The sequence below is a fragment of the Curcuma longa genome, chromosome 14, assembly GCF_044706935.1.
Source record: "Curcuma longa cultivar G26 ecotype Majalengka, Jawa Barat chromosome 14, ITB_CL_G26_1.1, whole genome shotgun sequence".
In the NCBI taxonomy this organism is placed as follows: Eukaryota; Viridiplantae; Streptophyta; class Magnoliopsida; order Zingiberales; family Zingiberaceae; genus Curcuma; species Curcuma longa.
The window spans coordinates 237,466-262,166 of record NC_133874.1 but is presented as its reverse complement, the minus strand read 5'-3'; the positions used below and the strand labels follow the sequence as shown (position 1 = coordinate 262,166).

Sequence of the window (24,701 nt, the reverse complement as noted above, 5' to 3'; positions counted from 1 at the left end):
TTTCAGACCATCCTTCAAAGGAAATTTATCAGAACCAACTGAGCATGCGAAGCACAAATCATGAAATTTATCAGAACCAATTGTGTATGCGAAGCACAAATCAAATAGATTTCACTAAGCACTGTACATGAACCTATACGGATCAAGGGGAAACTTCAGAATGATTACAACCAGAGGTTGAAGGACAAACAAACTATTAACAACAGCTGGTGGTGGAAGCATCTGCTTGAGGAGGTTTTTGCTTGAAGATATTGGTTTTCTTCACACTGGACGAACCCTCAGCGCAGAGGCTTGGCGTTTCCAAAATCTGCATAAAAATGCCAACTAGAGCTTGCTTTTGCAAAATGATTACTAGGAGTCACCAATCTTATCATGTAGATGCTGGGAATTACTTTGCATACCTTTAAAACAAGCTCCTCAAAGCATTGCTCCACATTTACACGAGTTTTTGCACTACATTCCAGGAACAAACATCCATATTCCCTGGCAAAGTTAATCCCCTCTTTCTTGGTTACAACTCTCTCGCTTTCCTTCAATGAGACAGACACAATGAACCATGATCTATACCAAACAGTAGATTATTTTGTACAAAATTTAATCAATAAACATAATTAAAAATATGTGACGTTACCTTATCAACCTTGTTACCGACAAGCATTTTAATGCAATCCTGATTGGTTGAATAAAGGTCTATTTCCTTTGCCCATATATCTGAAAGATTTGTGAATGTGTCCCTTCGAGTTACATCATAAACTGCCACTCGATAGACAGTTATGATCAGCTAACTTGTCAAACTGAGCATTTTACAACAACAACAATAATAATCAAATCTTATCCCACTAAGTGAAGTCGGCTATATAGATCCATCTAGATCATTAGGCTCTAAACTGAGCATTTTAACATTTAAAAAAAAAAAAACTGAATCTGCAACAACATTATCACGGGACACTGCAATAGTTAATACTAATGCAAACTTATGTGATAATGTCCATCTCCTAAATAAGTTTCTTGGGCTAAATAGTAGTAATTTAAGCAAAAATAAAGGGGAAAACTCCTAGTGAAAAGGAAAAAAACAAAGAAGAGCATGAATTAAAGACTGATTCTTTTTTTTTAACTAACAAAATCGCATGTCCACCTTCATCAAGCCCAATTTTCCTTTCTTTTTTTTTCATAAAAAAAGGTTGCCTCAAAAGTTTCTTCCCATCTGTCTGGCTCATCGCAGTAACAAACTGAGAAAATGCCTGACAGCTTGTTCTCACCATTTTAATCTGATAGTTCCCTCCAACAAAGCTGCGACATTTGGGCAACAAACAACAAAAAGCTCAATCTAGGTCATGAGCACAAGGCATCTCTTGTTAAGTCAGCTAGAAGAAGCTCAGAAGCTTGAGGCCTACACTTGGAGCTGCTGCTTATGTTGCCTGCTCTTTCCCACCAGAATCTGCTTCAAGTCTCATACGAGAATGGCATTGATCTTGATCAGGTGAACTATATTAAAAGATAACTCCAGTGACAGTTCTCTAGCAGCAGACCTAGTGTACGAGGGATCAGCTCAATCCTAGCCAGAGACAACAAAGACAAATCCAGGAAGACAGTGCACAGGCTTGCTATATTTATAGGAAGATCATGAATTGGGTAAAAATTTTGGTAAAAAAATAATGATTATGATGTTACAGCAAGAAATGATCAGAAAAAGGAAAAAAAAAACTATACAAACAAACCAAGCAAGCGAATGTAGTAGTTATTAAATAGTTTTTTCACTATGCTTAAGATTTTTGGAAAAAAAATCAGTTACATTGCTGGATGAATATTCCACATATAATTTTTTATCATAAGTTGTAAGCAGATAAAGGTATGTAAAAGTGAAAAATATATATATATATAGATAATATACATACAGAGGCCTACCTAGGAAAAGAACATGAGAATTCCCATTAAAATAAAAGAATCTCCCTGACCCTGCATGCTTACAGGCCATCAGTCCCCTTTATCTGCATCTTTTCGTTCCAAGTATTCATTAATTTTTACTAAAAATTTTATTTGATAAAATACATGACAGAAAAATGTAGTTAGCTAATATATACTTCTTTTTGTATGCTATATTTGGTTTTGTAAGTTGAATGATAAGAAACTTCTTTTCAGTTTCATTGAAATAGAAAGTTTCATTTTGTATGAAGCTTTTTAGTTTGAATGCTAATATAGCATGATCGGTAACAGGCAATGGAAAACCCTATGAATTTAGTTAGTTTTCATTTACCATATATCAATTCTAATTAGAATCACATTTGAATTCTTTTGCTTATAGGATTCTAAGGAATATTCATTTGCATGATCTCTTCTTATGTTCTTTTACCTAGCAAACTATTTATGGTTGTATATTTTTCCTTTCTATGATTGTTTGGTAAAATCTGAGTTATATTTCTATTAGTTCTATCAACTTCTATAAACCGTGTGGCCTTCTGCGCCACATGGCAAAAGACGACCGTGGGTAATTTTCAGTAGTTTCTAAAATTTTTATTAAAAAAACAATTATATTTCACATTATTTTAAAAAATCAAAAATAAACAAATGGGGGTTTCTTCTAAATAACTTATTTTATGTTTTTCAAAAACAACATTTTTTTACCTTATTTTGAATAAAATAAATAAATTTTAAAAATTTCAATATAAAAAATTGATTTTTATTAAAAGCAAAAAAAATCAAATTGACCAAATTAAACAATGATTTAAAGACTCAACTAATTTTGAAGTTCAGAATTGAGATTGAGACAATTCAATTTTGGTACGATACAGTTTTGGTATACCATTATGTTTCTTTTAGGTGTTAGTTCTCTCATAAGGAGGAAAAGAAGAAAGAAGAGTTCTCTAATAAGGAGGAAAAGAAGAAGCGGGAACTTACTCATTGGAAGCAGTTGTGCCTTCGTGGCAAGCTCATGGCTTGAAAGCAACTCACCAAGATGCCTAGGTTTGAGCTGAAAGTAGCAGAAGTAGTTTGCAGACTCACTGGATCTTATGATGAAAATGGAAGATGCTCATGCAAAGCTCATGACGAAGCTTGGGCAAGGTATTGAGTCGTAGAATCAAGTTACACCTTCTTGGTGTGCTAGCAGCTCGTTGAGATGCTCAAGCTAAGGCAGAAAGTCACAAAAGTAGCTCATCAAATCTCACGAGAAAGGTAGAAGATGCTTAAGAAAAGCTCATAGGGAAGTTTGGGCGAAGCTCGTGATGAGGAAGCTCAGGCGAAGCTTGTGATGAGGAAGCTCGAGCAGAGCCCATGATGGAGGAATCTTAAGCAAAGCTTGCAATAGATGAAACTCGAGTAGAGATCGCAAGGCAAAAGGCTTAGACGAAGCTCAAGACAAAAGCAAAAGGATTACAATGGAATATGGCCAACTTCTTACTTCTTGGAGCCCATATTAACTCAAACAGAATAATAGTTTAAACAATTAATTAAGCATTTGATCAAATTTGATTTTTTAACCATATTAATATGGTTATGGTTGACATAGAATTATATAATAAAATTTTGGTTAATTTTGTTTTGTATTAAAAATTCAATCCAGTTTAATTCTTCTAGTCAAATTTCAATATAGTTTTTTAAACATATCAATTATCATTGATCAAATTATAATAAAAATTTCCATTTGTTCATTTTTATTGATTTTATACTAAACCAAATTTTAAAAAATAATCAAATTTATTTTTTGTAATATAAAAAATCTAACATAGCCTTCTATCCCACATGGCAAAAGGAGGTAATCAGATTTCTTCTAAATTAATTTTTCTAAAGAAATTACCCAAAGGACATGATTTCCTTAATATTTTAAATGAAAATTAAAAAATAAAAATTCATGATTTTTTTATTCCAATAAAAACTAATTTGAACAAACAAAAAATCAATTTGGTTCAATTTTTAACCATATTAATTTGATTAGATAATAGTTGTCTATCGCAAAAAAAAAAAAATTATTTGATTCAATTTAGTTGATTATAAAGTAAATCAAATTTATTTTTCTATAAAAGATATATTTAATTTGACATTTTACTACATAATTGAAGGCTTATAATTTGATGATAATGATGTTATGTGGACAAGGTTTAAAATATCGAACCGTACCAAGGTTTCGGTCCCGGACCGAAACGATACAGTTTCAATACCGTATCGTACTGTGTCGGTATAGTTTCGGTATTTTTAAAATATAAAATATATTAATTAAAATAAAAATTTTAATCTAAATATTTAAAAATAAAAATAAAATATTTTTTAAAAAATAATAAAATAATTTTATAAGTTTTAATAAAGTCTATTTAAATTATCCCAACTATAGCTAGGAATTGATTATTAAATCTCAATTAAACCTAAGTTAAAAGCCAAAAAAAAAAAAATTGGCGAGTCGAGTCGCGACTGCAGTGCCGCCGTGGACGCGCGACGCCTCCGGAGGCGTCGCCGTGGCCGCGCGCGCGACACCTCTGGAAGCGTCGTCGTGGCCGCGCAACATCTCCCCGCCGGAATCTCTAGTGCCGGTGATGTGCCAGTGCCGGTACGTCTACGGAACGAGAAATTTCGGCCGTATCAAGCGATATGACTCGAAATTTCAAACCTTAATGTGGACTATAATAAAAAAATAAAATAAAGAGTGAAGCTAGATACATTAATAAAGAGCCCAAAAGGTAGAAGTAAAATATATAAGAAAATTTGGTAATTGTATTAGGAGGCATAAAAGGGTATTAGTTTAGAGAAGTCATATTGAAAAAATGGTATTATTAAAGAAATTTTGAATAGAATAGCGTAACTAAACAACAACAACAATCGGTCTTTATCCCACTAAATAGGCTGACAATATAAATCCTCCTACGTCATTAGACTTGATCCCTACTATATTCTTATGAATTTTATCATGTTTTATCATTGTTGACCAAGTCTTCTTTGGTCTTCCTCTTATTTTATTAATATGCATATTTGTTATAGTCTCATATCGTCTAAATCGGGTATTTATTGATACCTAAGTACATGTTCACACCATCTTAATGGCGTCTATCAATAAGCACAACCCATGTTGGTGCAATCAACTCTCGTCGAGGTTGACCATGGTTTAAGATTTTCATATTTGAGTAATATGGTTGAATATGTTAACTATTTGTAGAACTCTAAGTGGTTGAGGTAGACACTTGGTATTAGTTAGGTATAACTGATGTTGGCCTTCAGAAGTTCAAGTGGAAAAGGTCAACCAAACACTTAGTTGATAGGAAGTCTTGATGGGCCAGATTGATTTAAGGATAGGCATGTGTTAGGAATGTGTAAAGTCCAAGCAAGTCAAAGGTGAAGGTGTGTATGGCAAATGTAGAATTCCTAAAGAATAGGCAAATATGGAAATCCTTAGTCAGTGTGGAAGTCCTAGAGAAGTGAACTCTAGGCAAAAGAGAAAGTCTGGAGGAGGAAACTTCAGGCAGGTGTAGGAGTTGTGGAAATCCTAGAAGAGTGAACTCTAAGTAAATGAAGAAGTCCTAAAGTAGTAAACTCAAGGCAAGTATGGAAGTTGTGGAATTCATAGAGGAGTGAACTCTAGATAAGTGAGGAAGTTCTATAGAAGTGAACTCTAGACAAATGGAAGTCCTACCAAGCTGGGCAAGTAGAAATCCTCGTGATAAGATTAGCCAATAGATGAAGTTCTAGATACAAGGTGTATTTGAGCAATACATTGTCCAACTCGATTGGTAAAGATCAAAGTTGTTATCTAAGAGGTCGCATACTCAAACCTCACTATGTGAAAATTAAGATAAATATATTTTGCCCAGAAATCATACTTTAATTGACTAAAATTGACTTGTTGATCGACCAAAATGGTTAGTCGACCAAAAGTGGTAGTTTGGTTAATCAAAATTGCAGTAGAAGCTTCGGATTTGAATTTCATCTAATTTAGCAACCAAAAACAACAATTTAATTGACCAAAATATCAACAGAAGATTGGATCATGAATTTTATCTAGTATTGGTTGACCACAGCTAATTTTTGTTCAACCAAAACTCAGTCGGTGGCAAAAACAGGTCCATATCCAAATGAGGTAGTCTGCGTGGATAGTTTTGATAGACCAGGAAGCAATTTTAGTTAACCAGAGGCATGAAAAAAAGTTTTATATAAGTTCATAGAGATTTCATCACCATTGCTCATGTTCGGTTTTAGAGAGAATGTTGCTACATTCCAAAGCCAATTTGAGCAATTTACAACGTTCTACAGTGATCAAAAGTCATTCATTTATTTTTGTATTATTTTTGTTTTCTTGTGTTGGTTGTAAAGAACATGTTTTCTCCTCCTATAGAAGTAGCAGTGTTACCAGAATTAACCCACAGAAGGGTCATAGGCCATGGAGTATGAATCGGAGAATTCGAATCACGTAAAATTAGTTTGCCCTTTGTGTTTGTACTTTTTAATTTTGTTCTATTTTTTATTTCTACATTTTCACTATGTACTAATCTGATTATAGAAAAAGAAAAGCATAAGAGCGAAGTATCAAAATCGAAGCGCGCCTATTCACCCCACCCCACCCCCTCTAGTCGCACAACACAATCCAACAACACAACTTTCTCTCTAATATTCTCATTTGTTATCCTATGCATTCTTGTATGGTCATATATCCACCTTAACATCCTTATCTTTGAGATCTTTTACTCGTATACTAACTTCATAGCACCATATGACATAGCAGGTCTAATCGTCATTTTGTAAAACTTCTCTTTGAGTTTTAGAGGTACTTTACAATCACAAAGAACATTTTATTCCCTCTATTTCAACCATCGTATTTGTATCCTATCAACCCCTCTATCGTTTGCAAAGTTCAAGTTAAAAGCAAGAACTAGATAATTTAGGAGCTAAAAACCATGAGAAATATACTTATTGGATCATAAGAGTGAGAGAAAGGAAATATAGATAGTTACATACTATTAAATGCATAAAAGTTGAAAATCAAAAGGTTCTTGTTAATTATAAAGAAATTAAAGATAGATGGAAAATTTACTTTTACAAAACTTTAATGAGAATTCTCCATAACAATTGATTTTGGAGCGTAAAAGTTATGGAAGATTTAGGATTCATAGATTTGTTCATAATATTTAATCGAGTGAGATTAGAGCATTTGATTCATAAGAATAGCTACTTCCAATAAATTCTCATGTAATTAATTTGATTGGAGAAATAAACTTAGAATCTTAATTCCTTTAAAATTGTGATGCCTCGTTTAATTATTCATTACTATATTCAAGGAATAATTATTACTTATATATTTCATTCTTCAAAAAATACATTCTTATATTCTTCTCTTATCAATCCTCCAAAAAATATATATATTGTGTATAAATAAAGCAAGCCAAATAAGCTAAGCGAGCTAATGGGATCAAGCTTGTTAGGTGAGCTTGTCGATTAAGTGAGCCGATTGAACCAAGCGAGCTAATCAAACCGAGCAAGTTGATCGAACTAATTGCACCAACAAGGCTAGGTGAGCTGATCAACTGAGCAAGTCAACAAGTTGATTAGATTGAGTGGGTTAGCCACATTGATCAAGCCAAGCATACCAAGGAGATCAAGTCATGGACAACTAGCAAAATTAGAATCATATAGTTAAAGAATCCAAATATCAGTTGAATTAGACCAGAACACATTGATAGGAAGTGCGAAATAAAAATCGAAAGAAGAAAAAGTTATAATACAATTATATTATATTATATTATATTATATTATATTACAATAGGCGTTCTAAAATCTTAAGAAGAATGTCTATTTATAAAATTACATATCTATTTAATGATAATAAACTATATAAATAATATTCTACAATTATATATCTAATAATTAATAATAGACTATATAAATAATGTTCTTTATTAATATATATAGTAAATAACAAAAATTAATTATAACCAATAAGAAAATCATTTTTTGAAGGGGAGCCTTTAAGGTTACTGCCATGTAACCTAGAGGTAGGGTTCAAATCCTGGAAACAGCCTCTTGCCAAAGGCAAGGTAAGGCTGCGTACAATGGATCCTTTCCCCGGACCCCGCATGGCGGGAGCTTCGTGCACCGGGCTGCCCTTTTTTTAAGAAAATCATTTTTTAGTACACATTATTCAATGGATTATCAATATAATTTTTAATGTGGTTTAGTTAATATTCAATCAATTTTTAGTTGAAAGACATTTTTAGGATCCTTATAGTTTATATTCTTTTATGCTCCACAGTAAACACATTTGATAAATAGTGAGTGAGAGAAAGATGCATGAGGCATCGAGTCTGAGCAATGAGTGGTGATAAGGTTGATTAAATGATCCTTAATCACATGGTAATATCAAAATAACAATTTAGTTGACTCATAAGTATTCCCTTCCAAGCTAAATCAAAGAATAGTTATTTATATACTATTCTTTGTCTATTCCATTTTCTAGTAATAGTTATTCCATAAATGAGCTAAATGCATCATTAAAAAAATGAAGGATGGTAAAATTCTAGATTTTATTGAAGTTTGACGAGTCTAGGAGTTCAGGGTATAATTTGGTTAATAAAGTTATTGAATAAAATTTTGAGAATTAAGATGTTCAAAGATCGGATACTAAAATAAAGAGTGTATATTGAAACAAAGAGGAGATCCTAAAGACTTGTGTGATCATGATGTCCCAATTAGACCAAAAGGAAAATTAAGAATGTGACGGTTTGCTACACTTTATGGATTTGTAGTATGGATTATAATGTTAGCAAGGTTTAAAATTTCAAGTTCTACCGAAATTTCGATTTATGACTAGAATAATACAGTTTTAATACCGTATTGTGCAGTACCGATACAATTTCAATACTTTTTAAAATATAAATATATTAATTAAAAATATTTTTATTAATACTTGATTGTTCTAGATGCTTACTATTGAATTATATTTGAGATGTTAAATGTTGAATTCAAGTTTTAATATTATCTCATGAAATATTTGGTGCTTATTGAGTAAAAGATAATTTTGAATTAGCTATCCACTAAGTAGCCATGGCAAGATCAAATAGGTTTAAACTCTGAATATGTGTGAATCATACATATATTTTCATTCTCATTTATATAATAGTAGTAGTATATTTATAAAGTTAGAAATTATATTATATTTAATATTTAAAATTTTCTAACAATCGATTTCCTTTTATTTTAAAGAGGTTTTTTTTTCTCTGTTTACCTCATGGACAGATAGAGGAGAAAAAATTAACCATCCTTTAAGAGAGTTTTTTTTCTTTTTGTTTAGCTCATGGACAAATGAAGGAGAGAAAAAATTAACTATGAGTTTAACAGATTTTTTTCCCCTTATGGACAAATGGAGGGAAAGAAATTAACTATCCTTAAAGTGTTTATGAGATTTTTTTTTCTACCCTTGTAAACAAATGAAGGAGAGAAAAAATTAAGTATCCTTAAAGAGTAAAAGAGATTTTTTTCTACCCTTGTGGATGGATAAAGAAAAAAAAAAATTAACGATGGAGGAAACAAAACATGGAGAATGGAAAAAAATAGCAAAAGGAGGAAACAATTCAATAGAGGGAAAGAGAAAAAAATAGGGAAAAGGAATAAAAAGATAAGAAAAAATGTCAGTTGCACAGCTTCCCTTGCAGCCTTGTGGAGGTCGCGTGAGATCGTGATAGCCTCCGCGACCTCGCAAAGGGGCCACGAGCTTGTAGCATCCTCCTTGACCTTGCAGAGGCCACCACGAGGTTGCAGCTTCCTTCATGGCCTCGCGGAAGTCGATGCAAGGTCTTAACTTTTCGAACCAATGTTGGTCAACAGGTTGAATAAAAAATAATTTAATTAATTTGAATACTGATAGTGATATTTTGATTCATAGAATCCAATAGTTGGGACAAACTTTTTTTCTTTTTTACCTTCATCTCTCTCTCTTAATATGATATGCAACTTTAGGTACCTTAGACCTATGATTGAAAGGCATGAAGTGTTAGCTAGAATACGCAAGAACCATGCCCATCTCATAATTTACCCATTGCAAAAAGAAATCAAAAGAAATTATGTGTAGAAGATTCCTAACAGTATGCCTAAAGGGCTCAGAAATAAAAAAATATCATAAAAAAATGTTATCCAGAATTATTCAAGTGTCAATTTTATCTGAGGGGAAAATATGTCAGATCAAATTGATTGCTTAGTAGATTTTGGAACAGCCAAACAATATAAATAAGTATGACCAGAAAAGTAGAACATGAGATCGCTAAAAGAGATTATAGAGAAGTACCCATGATAATTCCTTGTGCTCCTCTGTAATATGAACTTGTTAAGGTTCTGAATCTTTCCTGCCCAGCTATACAAGAGATGACTTCTAAGTTCCAAGTCATAACCCACAACATGTTTAAAAAAGAAACATTCTACATTAAAAAAAAAGAAACTATTATCATGACTCTTTCAAATACCAAAGTCTTGTTCTCCAATGCACCAACGACAGTTGAAAGAAAATGTTCTAAATAATAACAAAAAAGATTTCAGTATTTCCAGGCTCTGCAGAAAATAAAAGAACTTTTTCTTTAAAATTTGGACAGATGTTTGAATTTGGCTGGTCCCAAGCCCGGTTGAAAAAGGGCGAGGATTGCGCATTAAGTTGTCAGCTAGCGTAGACTTTCAGGCAATGTTCAATGAATGGATCCATGTTTGAATTTGGTTCTGTAAATCTAACCTTTATTGGGTAAGCAATACTAGTTTTATAAAGTAGAGAAGTCTTCCAAATACAATTTGATTGGCTTGGTTCACGGTTAGGTAGCTAGGCCAAAGGAGTCCAAGTTAGGAATAGTAAAGTTGGGATTAGGTTGAGGAGAATTGACTTGAAGTGAACTCAATTGGCCATGGCAGGTAGAATGAGTGAATGTGGATGAGGAGTTCAATTTTCCCAAGTTGTGAAGATTCAACCAAGTGCTTTTGTGATCATAATAGATGGGTCTAATTTCTAAAAAGGCTATGTGCTGGTGGTAGAAGTCTGGATCAAGGTCATATTGTGTAGTTGTTGTGGGTCAAACTAAAGAAAAAGGCTTCAAAAAGAACAAGGTGGGGACAAAGAGTGTCTAAATTGGAGTTAGTTCTCTAGATTTCCTCAGATCTCGAGTAAGTTCCTAATGATTGACATTAACCCTCTTTGTAGGCCTTAGTAATGACCACCCACTCAATGACACCCTGCCACACACCATCCAATTAGTAAATGATCCAGGTGTTATATGTTGCATCAACTCTTCCCATCCTGAATGTGTGTCACTCTTTGGATCAATTCTGCACTCCTCTGGATACTGTCTGTCGGCGACACAAACTTCTCCCATCTAGTGGTGGCAAAATTAATGAGGCTTTTACCCACATTAAGTAGTTAGTTCTTGATCAACCACTGACTTTGTGCAACCCGCATCATACTTAACTAGCCATCATGATAATAGTCTAGATTATAGTCTTAACAATCAAGTGCGATTAAATGTTGTAGGAAACCACGAATCCAACTTTCTTCACCATATAAAAGTTCTTAGTGACATCTTCGACTTTACAATCATGTATTTTTAAGATGCCTACTAGTCAACTCAATACTGTGTAATTTATTTTTGATGCATTTAGCAAAAGGTTTAAGTAAGGTTTTCTGATGTGTGCATCGAATGTATAAGAACTTGGCATAGTGAACATGGAGCTTTGGAAGTTGACTGACTTGATGCACATGGAGCTCTAGGAGTTTGACTGACTTGACAAGGTCAAGGTGGTTTGTGCTCAAAGGTTTGAAGCAAATGTTGGAGCTCTAGTTGTAGGGAATTGTATGCCTGATGACTCGGAGGCTCAGTATGAAGTGGACTTGGAAGTGCAAAGGATCAGATGGCATGAAGGAAGTTAGGGAATCTTAGTACATTTGATGGAATGGAGTCCTAGCAAGATGAACTCCTCTAGGACAAACCTGAACAAAGGTGCATGGCATGGAGCAAGCTCGAGGAGCTTAGCGCATTCAATCAATTGGAGACATGACAAGGTGTGCTCTAAGATGAGGAGCATCAGATAATCGAAGATTTGAAGGCATAAGAACATACGACATTATGTGAGTGAAATATCATCTTTTGGCAACATCATCAAGATGATGTATTTAGATAGGTAAGAGTAGATTACATAGCGGCTTGATTTGAAGCCTTCAATTGTTGGTCCCAAGTTGTGGTTTACCAACTTGGTCCCGAGACTTTGCATAAGCTTACAAAGAGGTAAGTCTACTGAAGGAAGGACCACTAATTGGTATCAATTGATTGAATGTTGATTCAATTGATTGGAGAAATATAATCAACCAAGGAGTCAACTAAATGTGAGGGTTCAGTAAACAAAAACATTTTGTTCAAGAAACAATTGATTGGAAGTGGCTTCTAGTTGATTGGAGTCTCGAGTAGTTAACTAGATGTTAATCTAGTTGACAGGTGATATATTTGTTAGCGTCATCCAAATATGACATGTCTCCAATCAATCAACTAGAAGGCATCAAATTCTTAGTGGAATCTTCAAATGAGACACATCGAACACATCATTAGTCATAGATTAAGATGGAGACACCATGGTAGAAATCTCATACAGTGTCGGTCGAAACATATAGTTTCGTTAAATCACAAAAATTCAATGACACTCGACATCAAGGTTCAAAATTTCGAATTGTGTCATAGTTTTGCTCTTTGATTGGAAAAATATTATTTTAGTATCGTGTCGACACTCCAATGCATGATATCGATGACAGATTAGAGGTTGAAGGAGAAAGGAGATGCAGTAAAGGAATGAGACACTATCTGTTCTGAGTGGTATTGAGTTTTAGTAAGTTACCTGAATGATATATTTCGATCGTTTTGCCCACCATGATACAAGATTTAAAACCATGCTCAGAACATATAATATTTCCTTTCTATACTTCATCTCCTTTCTTCTTCAACTTCAATCAATTACCGACACCATGTATTAAAACATCAACAAAACAATTATTCCAGTCAAAGATTGAAATTTTGACATGGCTTGAGATCTTGAACATTTCTCTAAACCACACTACATCTCTATATTAGCAATTGTTTTTTTTATTTCTTATTTTTGACACGTATGAATACTCTTGACACAAATAAACATACAAGAGTGCCCTTGAACATCGAATGTTTTATTTGTTTATGTTTGTATATGAGATTTTTATTAAGGGGTGTCATTTATTCACCCACTTCCTCTTTAGTCAAATGTACAAACCATCCCATTGATCTTGATAAGTGCATCAAAGTCGATGTTCAAACATTTTAGAGTGATGGCAATACAAGAGGGATAATGCACAACTAGGCCACTATTCTTTGATGGAATCACTGTATATATATTGGAAATAGAGGATGGTAACATACTTCAAAAATGGATGGTTGTCACGAAAGTCCTTGAGGTTTTGGTGAACAGAAATGATGGAAGAGATCAATATGGATTGATGGAGTGAAGAAGTGAAAAAGAATTTTGAAGCTAACGCTTAGATAATTATACCACTCCAATGTGGTTTATCATAAAAGAATCAAATAGTGGAACATTTCTGAAATGTAAAAGAATTATAAGAAAAAATTATCAACTTAAATGGAAAAATCAATACTCCAAAATCACAAAGAGAGACTTACTCATAAGCAAATACTGAAATTTCATATGCAAGATAGAGACACTGACAACAAAATTTATGGAGCATTTAGAAAAAATCAGAATGGTTTAATTGCACTCTGAAAGAAAGTTAACAACCATGATTGGATCTTGTTCACCCCGGACACCTCTTTAAAGTTTAATGAAAGATGCTTATAAGGTACCAAGAGATCTCAAATCAATTTTTCTACGTGAATTATTGTCAAAAGGAGTTGCACTAGGTATCAAACTGAAACATCAAGAAAAACAACACAAAGGGAGTAGTAGTTGTGGCACAAAAAGAAGAGAGGAATAATATCATCCTCATCATCCGAAAGTGATGAAGAAGAAAAAGTGGCACATATAGTAAAGAAAGATTAAAAAAAAAGAATAACAATTTAAGCTTAAAGAATCAAGAGGACACTTAAAACCAAAAGAACAAAGAAAAAGTAAAAGAGAAGGATAATGAGATATTTCAATTGTGATGAAGAAGGGCATTCGAAAAGTGATTGCTCAAGATTGAGAAAAGACAAAGGAAGCAAAACAGGAAGAGAGAATAATCCCTTAGGGGATGTTTGGTTGGGGGTTATCGTTGATAACCTACCTTGTTTGGTTCAGGTTATGATTGATTCCCAAATAATGTTGTAAGATACAAGAAATTTTGGAGTTAATTATAAATAACCCTGATTGGTTAACAAGTAGGAAGGGGGTTAACTATTAGGTCTAATGATTGTTCATCTTGATTAATTAGGGATTTGAGTTTAATTTAGACTATTATGCAGCCTAATTGAACTAATCCCTAAAGCCCAATTTAAGGCAACCCAATTAAGCTAATTGGGTCAGCCCATAGGCCCAAATAACTCAGCCCTTTAGTTAATTAAGACAACCCTATTAAGAGTCTGATTAAGCCAGCCCACTTAGCTTAATTAATAGCCATTGGGTTATTGGATCTAGTTTTAAACCCAAAATCCGTTAACCCGTTAGGAATTCGATTTAAAACAGTGACCATGATCTTCTTCCCCGAGCCCGTGAGGTCGCGACTTCGCTTCTCTTCCCCAATCACGCGATCACTCTCCTCAAAGACGGTGTCGATGCTATGGAGGACCGCTGACGACCAAGAGCTTCGGCGAGCGAGTTGAATTCTCACTAGGGAGTGACTGGATCTGCTCGGGTGGCGATCGGCGCGACGCGAAGTGACGGAGTGAGCTCGAGTTTAAGGAGAAATTGATCGATGAGTTTGATCTCTAGTTGAATTCCTAGTTTAGGGTGTTTTGTTGGGTTTTCTTCGGATCTGGGAGCTCACTGATTCGTTGGGGAAATAGATCGGAGGACGGTGGGTTTCAGCAACAAAGCGGAGCGTGGAATCGGAGTTGATCTAGGACACGATTGGCTCTATTTGAGGTAGGTATTCTTAATCTGGGTATTCTTGTTCAATAATAAGTTTGACAAATTGTTGTTGGGATTTAATCGTTGCGGTTGGGTTACTATTTGATTGGGATTATTTGGTTTTTGTGGATCTGTTGTTTATTGTTGAATCGATGGAGTTAGGTTGATTGAAATTTGGTCTAATTTGATGGATTGAGTGGGTTTGATGGAGCTATTCTTGGAATCTTGGGATGTTGCATGTTCTTGAGCTGTTCTGTTCTGTGGGCTCAGTGAGATTTTAGATTATGGCTTTCTGTTAGATCGGGTGTGGTTGTTGGACTGATTAGTGATGGTTAGGGTTGTTTAGAGGATTGGTTTTGTCCTATTGGGATTGTTGTTCTGAACCATGGGTTTCATGTGTTTGATCCGGTCTTGTCTTGATGTGGGATTCGGTGAAATTATATTTGGTCCTTAGCTTGAGTTTAAACTAACTTGTATCAATTTGACTTGATCAGTTGGTTTAGATTCGGTTGAAGATCAACTGGAATGAGATTAACTCATGTTTAATTAGCATGAGTTAATTAGATGGATTGGATTTAATTAGGGAGTTATTTTATTTTGTTGCTAAATTTAAATGTATGGTTGTATTTAGTGGATGTTGTCTACATAATTTGCAGGACCGTGATTTGTCATCCTGTTATATACGAGATTATATTTTCTGGGGGTTCTTATTCAACGTGTGGTACATCAGGTGGGTACCCCTGTACTTGGTCAATACAGGTTTTGTTGTAGTGCATAACTTATTATAAATCTACTGTTAGTTATCTTGTTGTTATCCTTGCTACACATGTCTATTATCTTGTTGTTATCCTTGCTACACTCGTTGCATGATACATTACTGTTGACCTTTGCTATGAACTAATTGTATTCAATACAGTCTCCTTATTTGTTGTTGATCTGTGACGACTTATTGATTGATGTTGAGCATATCATGGTAGATGTAGTGATTATTTGTTGAGCTATGCATCATAACATCTACATGCTAATAGTAGGTGATGTTGATTGTTGTTGTTGTTGGCTCTCAGTAGACCATTATTGATAGTGGTACAGGAGTGAGAGCATTATAGCACTGTGTGGGTGCAACCAGGACTAGCTAGATAGCTCTCTTGGGATATTGCCCCTCCCCCTCACGTGTAGTTGGTCTGCTGTTGGAGTGGTTGATTTCTGTCGTGCACCCCAGTTCATTGTGTTGGTGTTTGAGGATGTTAAGTACAGACAGTAACCAGGCAGCTAGATAGCTCCCCTGTGATATTTTCCCACTCCCCACTCATGTATAATAGTCTATTGTTGGAGTGTGTGCAATTGTCCTGTCGTGCGTCCCAATTTATTGTGTGGGTGTCTGGGGGTGGCGAGTGCAGATAGTGATCATGCATGTTGCCTATGATGTGTGTTGCATATGTGCATGCATTTGCTGGTAGGTTATTTTACTGCATTTGTTGGTAGTTTATTTACTGCATCTTTGTGTGTGGTTGTTGCGCTTGTTTGATATATGATTGTTGCATTGTGTGACATTACATGCATTGATTGCATTTGCATGATTCCTATTACCTGTTATGTAGTATTGACCTTCTTCATTATGTAACATTTGGAGAGACTGTATACCTTTGATATCAATGTTTATATGTATGTTGTGCACTTCTATCTTGTATCCCAATGAATATTTTATACTCACTACCCAGACCCTGGGGTTTCCTTGTTTTCTCCCTAGATAACAGATAGAGAGATTTACTTTAAAGCTTGTAGTTCTGCCAGACTGCCCCCATCTCACAGCAGGAGAAGTCTCAGTTTGGGTGACTTCGTATGGTTTTCGAATTTTATGTGGTTGTGTGGTTCTGGTTTGTTTTCGATACGTGGTTTGTGGAGTTCTTGTGCATGGCTATGATTTGGAATTATGTTCGTATTCGTGTGGATATGGATCTTATTATGATTCTGCTACGAAATTTCTAGATCGTAGACTTATAGAGTTTGTCGTTTGATTTTGTTGTGAGCACTACCGATGTGCTTTTGGATTTTCGTTGTTGTATGTGGAGTGGTTGTTGTTGTGATTGTTATATTTGATGCATGTGTTGGATATGTAGTTTGTGGCCGTGTGGGTCTTTATTCATATAGTTTAGTAGATTTAATACATTTGTTGTGTTGTTGAGTGATTGTGTGGGCCTTATATTAAATGCATTCAGGAAAGTTGAATTGTTACAGGGGAAATGCTGCCAAAATTTTTTGGACAGCCGTCTCTCGGGATGTGACAAATATAGCATCACCGCTACATCAGCAAATGGGTTATAACCTAAGTATGTAATTACCTTAGCAGCTTAAGGTTTTATGCGATTTCGGAAGCTAATAAAAAAATTTTCCATGATTACCCTCCAATTTTAATACTGAGTTAATTGAAATGTATCATAAAACTTACTTGAAACTGAGTTAATTAATTCAATAAATTTTAATTTAAATACTTATAAATTTAAAAAAGATAATTTATTTTAAATTTTAAAATAAAATTACCAAATTATATTTATTATTTAATAAATTGTTTTATTAAAATAATTATTTAATGAATTATTTTATTAATATATATTTATTTATTTATTTATTTTAAATTTTAAAAAATAAAATTAACAAATTATATTTATTAATTTAATAAATTATTTTATTAAAATAATTATTTTAATGAATTATTTTATTAAAATAAAATTAACGAATTATATTTATTAATTTAATGAATTATTTTATTAAAATAATTATTTTAATGAATTATTTTATTAAAATATATATAAATTTATTTTCAATTTTAAACAATAAAATTAACGAATTATATTTATTAATTTAACAAATTATTTTATTAAAATAATTATTTTAATGAATTATTTTATTAAAAATATATAAATTTATTTTAAATTTAAAATAATTATAAATAAATTATATTTATTTTTTATATATTATCAATTTATTATCATCATTAATATTATTAATTTAATTTATTCTAAAAATAAATTTGAATCAAGCGTAATATAGTAAATGTTAAATTAGTTATATTTTATTCTCTCCAAATAAATAAGTTGAACCAAATAACATTAGATTATGTTTTATACCCCATAACGTTAGTTATGTGATTACTAGATAATCACATAACTAAAGTTATATATGATAATTTGAATCAAACGCACCCTTAGGGTTACTTAGAGTAACAACCTAAGAAAAATTACTTGGAACTAATGGCAATAGATGGAGTTTTTTTACAAGCGATGAAAAGAGATCTAGCAATAGCAAAGGGGAGCATCACACAAAAGAGACAATGAAGTCTACTCCATGGATTGAAATCTCGAGCCGTATCGAGCGATACCGGCAAAAAATTTTATTCCGCCGACGGACCGGCACTGGCACAACACCGCACAGGTGTTCCGACTGGGAGACGCCTCTGGAGGCATCCCCTGGGCTCAGCAACGCCTCCGGAGGCATCGCTGAGCCCCGGAAACGCCACCGAATGCACTGCCCGAGCCTAGCGACACCACCAGAGGCGTCGCGCGGACCCAGCGACACCTCCGCGCGCAGGCCACGCGGCCCCCGATTGCGCACGTGGCCAGTCATGATTTTTGTTTTGTTTTTTTTTAAACTTATGTTTAATAAGATTTTAATAATCAATTTCTAGCTATAGTTAGGGATAATTTAAATAGGTTTTATTAAAACCCATAAAATTATCTTATTATTTTTTTAAAAAAATTATTTTTAATTTTTAAATATTTAGATTAAATTTTTTATTTTAGTTAATATATTTTATATTTTAAAAATACTGAAATTATACTGGTACGATACAGTACCAAAACTGTATCGTTCCGTTCCGGGACCGCAACCTCGACACGGCTCGATATTTTAAACCTTGGTCTACTCTCCTTTATTTAATAAAGTTATACTATTGCTAGCTTACCAAATCATTAAATAAGGCTATGGGCAAAATCAAGGACCTTAAGAAACAATTAAAATCATTAAAAGTCCAAATTAGTTAGAATCACACTTTCCATGATCAATCTTGAGCTCAGATTGTTGATACTAATAATGAAAATGTCAAATCACAACGGGATGATTTGAAGAAAGCATTAGAAAAATGTTTCCCATGATTTACTTAGACATGATAATTGAGAGTCAAAAAGTCTATTTTAGTAAGATCAATCAACGATACTAGTCAAAATAAAAGAAAAGGTTTATCATCTATAGTAACTAATGGTCAACCTAATCCTTAAAACAATTCACATAAACCTCTATGAATGCAATTAAAAAGGCCAAAAAAATACCAAGGAAATAGATCCCAAATCAATATTTAGTAAACCCAATTGGGTCCAACTTGTCTTAATTGAGCAAATCCCTTGTTTCATTCTAGATTAGGTTGAGGTGGATCAATGAATGGGGGAGAATGGTTACTTCATCCCTAGTGAGTTGGTACATAAATTAGGATTTATTCATGTTATATACCATAGTTGATTATACTTTCAATTGCATGAAATGGGGTTTGTTAGGAAATTTGAAATTATTAATGATAAATTGATTATTTCGTGGTTGATATATCATGATTATAGGACATATATGGTCATTGGTTGAATTGAGTATCTAGGTATAAAATGTGTATAAGAACATGTTTAATTGGCCAACAATTGATACACTTATAGCACTTTTTAGGGCATACTTTTGGCACTAAGTATTAGTAGAGTCATGGAATCACAATAATTGTCTCAGCATGAGAATAACACATGTAATTAAATGTGATAAATGTGATACATGCCATCAAAAAGATAGGAATAGACAATCCATGTTTACATGTTCATATGATACCTAGTTTAAAGCTCAACCCATTAAACAACTTTTTAAATCTTTTGAATTTTGTGTGAAACCATAAATTATTATGAAAATCCCTAAGATTAGGATACTTATATATGTATGCAAATTTTCATGAAATTTCAAAATTTTACATTTTTAATCCAATTTCAACTATTTCATACTATTTTAAATAGTTCAAAGGGCTTAATGATATTTAAAAGATTGTAAAAAAAAAAAAGGGTAGCCCGGTGCACGAAGCTCCCGCCATGCGGGGTCTGGGGAAAGGATCCATTGTACGCAGCCTTACCTTGCCTTTGGCAAGAGGCTGTTTCCAGGATTTGAACCCGTGACCTCTAGGTCACATGGCAGCAACCTTACCGTTGCGCCAAGGCTCCCCTTCTTTAAACTTAATATTTAAAAGATTGTATCCCATGTAAAACACTATTAGAAATGCTTTAGCTAATTTTCATCATTTATAGCATATTTAACTTAATCTTGGCATGCAAATTGCTACCTGGATTTACGATTATGAAAGAACAAGAGTTCAAAAGTTACAATTTCATTATTTAGCATCACTTAGAAATATCTTGTTTTATTAAGCTGCTATACTGCATAATTATATACACTATGTTTATAAGGTGAAGAATTTGATTGTTATGCATGCTGCATGATTGTATGCTTACATATTTACATGTCTTGTTCACTGTGCTTACTTGTTATTATATATATATTTAGTTTTAACAAATTATTAATTGCTTGATGTGTGACAAAGTGATAAAATGTAGAGGTTTAAGTTATTAAACATCTCCCTCAATCAAAAAAACAAAGACCACTCAAAAGGTAGCTCACTTGGGGATAGGATACCGAATTGAGAGGAATCTTTGCTTAAGGAAAAAAATTGAATTTTTTATTGCTTGTTTACTTATTCATTTTATTCCCTAAATCAAATATTAAAAGCAGATATTGTTGGGGAAACGATACTCTTAAGTGGTTGGATTCAAGTTGTTTAGATGTGCTTGACAAAGGGTTTAAGTTAGCTTTTGTTTGTGTTTCTAATGTGCGCATTACTTATAAAAGGCTTTGACATAATGCACATAGAGCTCGTGGAGTGGTTGACTCGATAGTGTTGAGTCAGTTTGAGCACAATGATTCAAAGGCCAAGAACAAGTGTTGGAGCTTTGGAAGCGATTGTAGGACACTCTAGAAGAAAAGCATTGAGTGGTTGTGGATTGCGCAATTCATGTGTCTAATTGATTGAAGGGTTGGAATGAGTTGAAGTCAAAGGCACAAAAGGATCAGATGATAGAGCACGCGGTCTGAAATTTCATATCGTGCAAGGCATAGATAATGTATCCTGTATCGCTGCAGTAACGCTCAATGCTCTTAGCATGCTACAAAATGGGTTATAATATTGCTATTTTTTTATCTTGTATCCATACAAAATAATATTAAACCCTAATACAAATATATAGTTCTTTCTTTTTTTCTTCATCTTCCACTTTTAATTCTAATTCTCCACTGACACCATATATCAAAACATCGACATGATACTGACACAATAAAAACATCAGCATCAGCATGATACTGATACAATATCATTCAAGTTAAACAGACCCTATCATAGAATAAGATTTTGAACCTTGCATTGCGTACGCTTATAGAATTTAGTGCATTCGATGAAATGGATACCTACAAGGTGTACTCTAAGACAAGAAGCATTGGGTGATTGAAGACCTAGAGAAATGAGAGCATTAGAAATTACGTGATAAAGTGAAACTTTGGTTCTTGACTTTGGCAGCATAATTAGGATAATGCATTTAGCTAGGTAGGGGTAGGCTACCTAGTGGTTTATTTTGAAGCCTTCGACAAAGAGATTATGAATGAGGAGCCACCGAGTGAATTCAATTGACTGAATATTGATTTAGTTGAACAATCGGGGAGTCAACTAAATGCAAATATTCAATGAATAAACAACATTTTGTTTAAGCCATAATCGATGGATATAGATTCGATTTAGTCAACTAGTAATATGGTTGTTGGTTGTCCATTCATCACATTTGCCCAATCAATCGACTATAGGACATTATAGTCAACTAGAGGGCATTCCAATCAACTAGAGGTTGATATACAGTAAAATCTCATAGGTAGCTTTGAGACTTTAGAGGTCAGAAGAATACATCTCTAATCACTATCACATGCTAATAGTGCTCAAAGATCTCCAAAAACTTGAAAAAGCAGTTAAAATTTTTAACTCGGACTCTTGGTATATTCCATTATCTTTGCATTTTATTATATTCTGAGAGGAGAGAAGCTTTCATTATAATCATCAATTTGAGATTGTAAGAGGTTTGCCCCAATAGCTCTTCACAAGAGGTGGTTCTTAGTGGGAATCTTCAAGGGTAATGGATAAACGCATCATAGATCATGGATTAGAAGTAGAATCTCCAAACAATGTTACATTTTCACATTGGTGAGTGTGTTTTGTTTTTTATATTCATTGCATATTAATACTCTTGTCACAAACACACACATGAGCACCCTTGAGAATCTAACTTTTGTTTGTTTGCTTTTGTGAACAAGATTTTTTACTAAGGGACGTTGTTTATTCACCCACTCCCACTCTAGATGGGTGTACAAAGCATCCCATCAATCCTAATAAATACCACTTTTTAAAATGGCAAGAGTAAGTCCCACTCACCTTGGCGATTCAAGTTGAAATTAATTTTGAATTTTTTCACAATTAACCAACAACATAAGAGACTAAATCAATCCTAGTTAGTATGTTGATGTGGATTATCTCAGTTACAGTAAGACAATTAAGGAGTTTCTAAAAGTCAAAAGAATCATTTTTTTCTCAAGAAAGTATTATAGCTAAATACCAAATTGATAGACATTGAAGATGCCATAGGAAAATTACAAATGGTTGTCATGGTACCAACAGTGAGAAATTTTACCTGTATCCCAGACTGCGAGCTTCAGCCTTTTACCTCCAACGTTAACAATCTTTACCTTAAAGTCAACACCTAAAATAATACATACAGAAGACCAAAGATTCATAGTACAAATTCAACTAATAGAATAAATCAACCAATTGATGCAAAAGTTACTTGAGGGAATTCCTGATTCAAACAAAGAACAAGTATAAAATTGGAAATCCAATTCCTTAAAATCCATCAAAGTGCACACAGCTATAAGGATGGAAGACAAATTATCTAAAAAATTTAGATATTTTGTTCAAAATATATATCTCTTCCCGACTTAATTCGCATAAAACTTTTCATCCACTCCAACAAGCAAATAACATGAGCAGCCCAAGAATTGTTCGTGAACAAATCCCCAAAAAGGAGGAAACTTTCTGTAAACTGATGTCACAAAATATCCATATTTACGGCAAACGATGAATGCATCAGCAAATGTGAATGCAACGACACTTCCTTTCGAGCATAAAAAGCTAAACATGACTCGATTTCCCTTTAACTATCAAATAGGGAATGGAAGAATGGGACAGAGGCAAGGATCGGAAGACGCACCGATTGTAGGAGAAAGATCTTCGAAGGAGTCTGAAGTGAATCTGAGAAGAAGACTGCTCTTACCGACTCCCGAATCGCCAATAAGCAACAGCTTAAACAAATAATCGAAATCAGGCTGGCTAGAAGACGCCGAATCCATCGAAGTAGACGATTCCAAAAAAAAACCTAACAAGCAAGATTACAACCCCTTGAAAAAAGCGTTACAGAAGAGGGAGGAATAAAGATCAAGTGAGACTTTAAAGCACGGTAAGAAAAGCTGCATTCAAACCTTACAAAGACGGAATCGGGAGGAACTCGAATCTAGGGCTTTCGTATGGGAAACATAGGGCGATCAAAGCGAATAAGGTGGAAGAGGAGAAGACCGACGTGTGGAAGAATCGAATAGATGGGGAACGGCAACTACCGTTGATATTGTCAATATTTTATTTTTGCATACGAGTATTGATTGACTTTATCCAGCTACTTAATATTTTAATTTTAATTATAATCTCTTGATTCTTCCGTTTCACAATTCATGTAATGTATCTTGATTATAATGAGATAAGCTTATTAAAATCGATAATGATCGAACTCAACGAAGTCGAGATAATATCTTTTTTATCATGATCAATTATAATTTTTTAATTTATTTCCTCAAATATAATTATAGGATCAATCATATAGGATCATTAGAGTGATCGATTTCATCCTTTACTGAAATGTATCACATGACATATCTAAATTTTTAAAATTCTCACATTTTTTTATTTTTTATTTATTATTTAAAAAAGTCCTCACACTTTGATTTTATCAAAGGATGCACATGATTCTCAAAATATCTTTCTCTCCAAACAACAACTAGTGTTTTCAATGATTTTTTTTTTTTGAATGTATATGGTGTTGTGTGTCTACATGATAGACCTAAAGAGCTTATCAAAAGGTCCCCATTTAGTGTGTTTTTGAACATACAAGAAAGTTTATAAATTAAGATTCTATTGACAAATATATTTCAAAGTTGAGATTCAAAATTTTAAACATTTAGGGGGCGTTTGGTTTGGAAAATATTTTCTATTTTCTGTTTTTCATTTTCTATTTCTAGTTTTCTATTTTCTGATCCAGTTTTTAGAAAACAGAAAATGCGTTTGGTATGATATGCTGTTTTCTATTTTCTGGAAAAGAAAACTGGAAAATGCGTTTGGTTTGTTAATATAAAAAATTATAAATAAAATAATTTTTTTTCTATCTTATTCATGTAAAAGAAAAAAAAATCATACAAGAAAGGGATGATAAAAAGATGATAAAAATCATACAAAATCCATATATATAATGGGAATA

At 33.4% G+C, this 24,701-nt stretch overlaps 1 protein-coding gene across 3 annotated transcripts; it reads right to left on the bottom strand.

Moving 5' to 3' along the window:
* Positions 1-23,756, bottom strand: LOC141845009 (ras-related protein RABC1-like). 3 transcript variants are annotated; one of them, XM_074733008.1, is made up of 7 exons: positions 23,656-23,756; positions 23,388-23,552; positions 22,812-22,880; positions 10,253-10,336; positions 632-753; positions 402-530; positions 1-307 (listed from the first exon to the last, which is right to left on the bottom strand). In XM_074733008.1, exons 2-7 carry the CDS (start codon positions 23,524-23,526, stop codon positions 197-199), a joined length of 654 nt encoding a protein of 217 aa, XP_074589109.1. In that variant the 5' UTR covers positions 23,527-23,552; positions 23,656-23,756; the 3' UTR covers positions 1-196. The 3 variants fall into 3 exon arrangements, with proteins under 3 accessions (XP_074589109.1, XP_074589110.1, XP_074589111.1); XM_074733009.1 differs by having other exon boundaries at positions 10,253-10,318; XM_074733010.1 differs by lacking the exon at positions 10,253-10,336.
* Positions 23,757-24,701: the final 945 nt, after the last annotated feature.

What these genes read in the sequence shown, in the direction of transcription:
- LOC141845009 (XM_074733008.1), bottom strand. Translation starts at nt 23,526, where the DNA reads ATGGATTCGGCGTCTTCTAGCCAGCCTGATTTCGATTATTTGTTTAAG. An exon ending in TCGGTAACAAGGTTGATAAG is followed by an intron (nt 531 to 631) that starts GTAACGTCACAT and finishes GTCTCATTGAAG; the next exon opens with GAAAGCGAGAGAGTTGTAAC. An exon ending in TTGAGGAGCTTGTTTTAAAG is followed by an intron (nt 308 to 401) that starts GTATGCAAAGTA and finishes ATTTTTATGCAG; the next exon opens with ATTTTGGAAACGCCAAGCCT.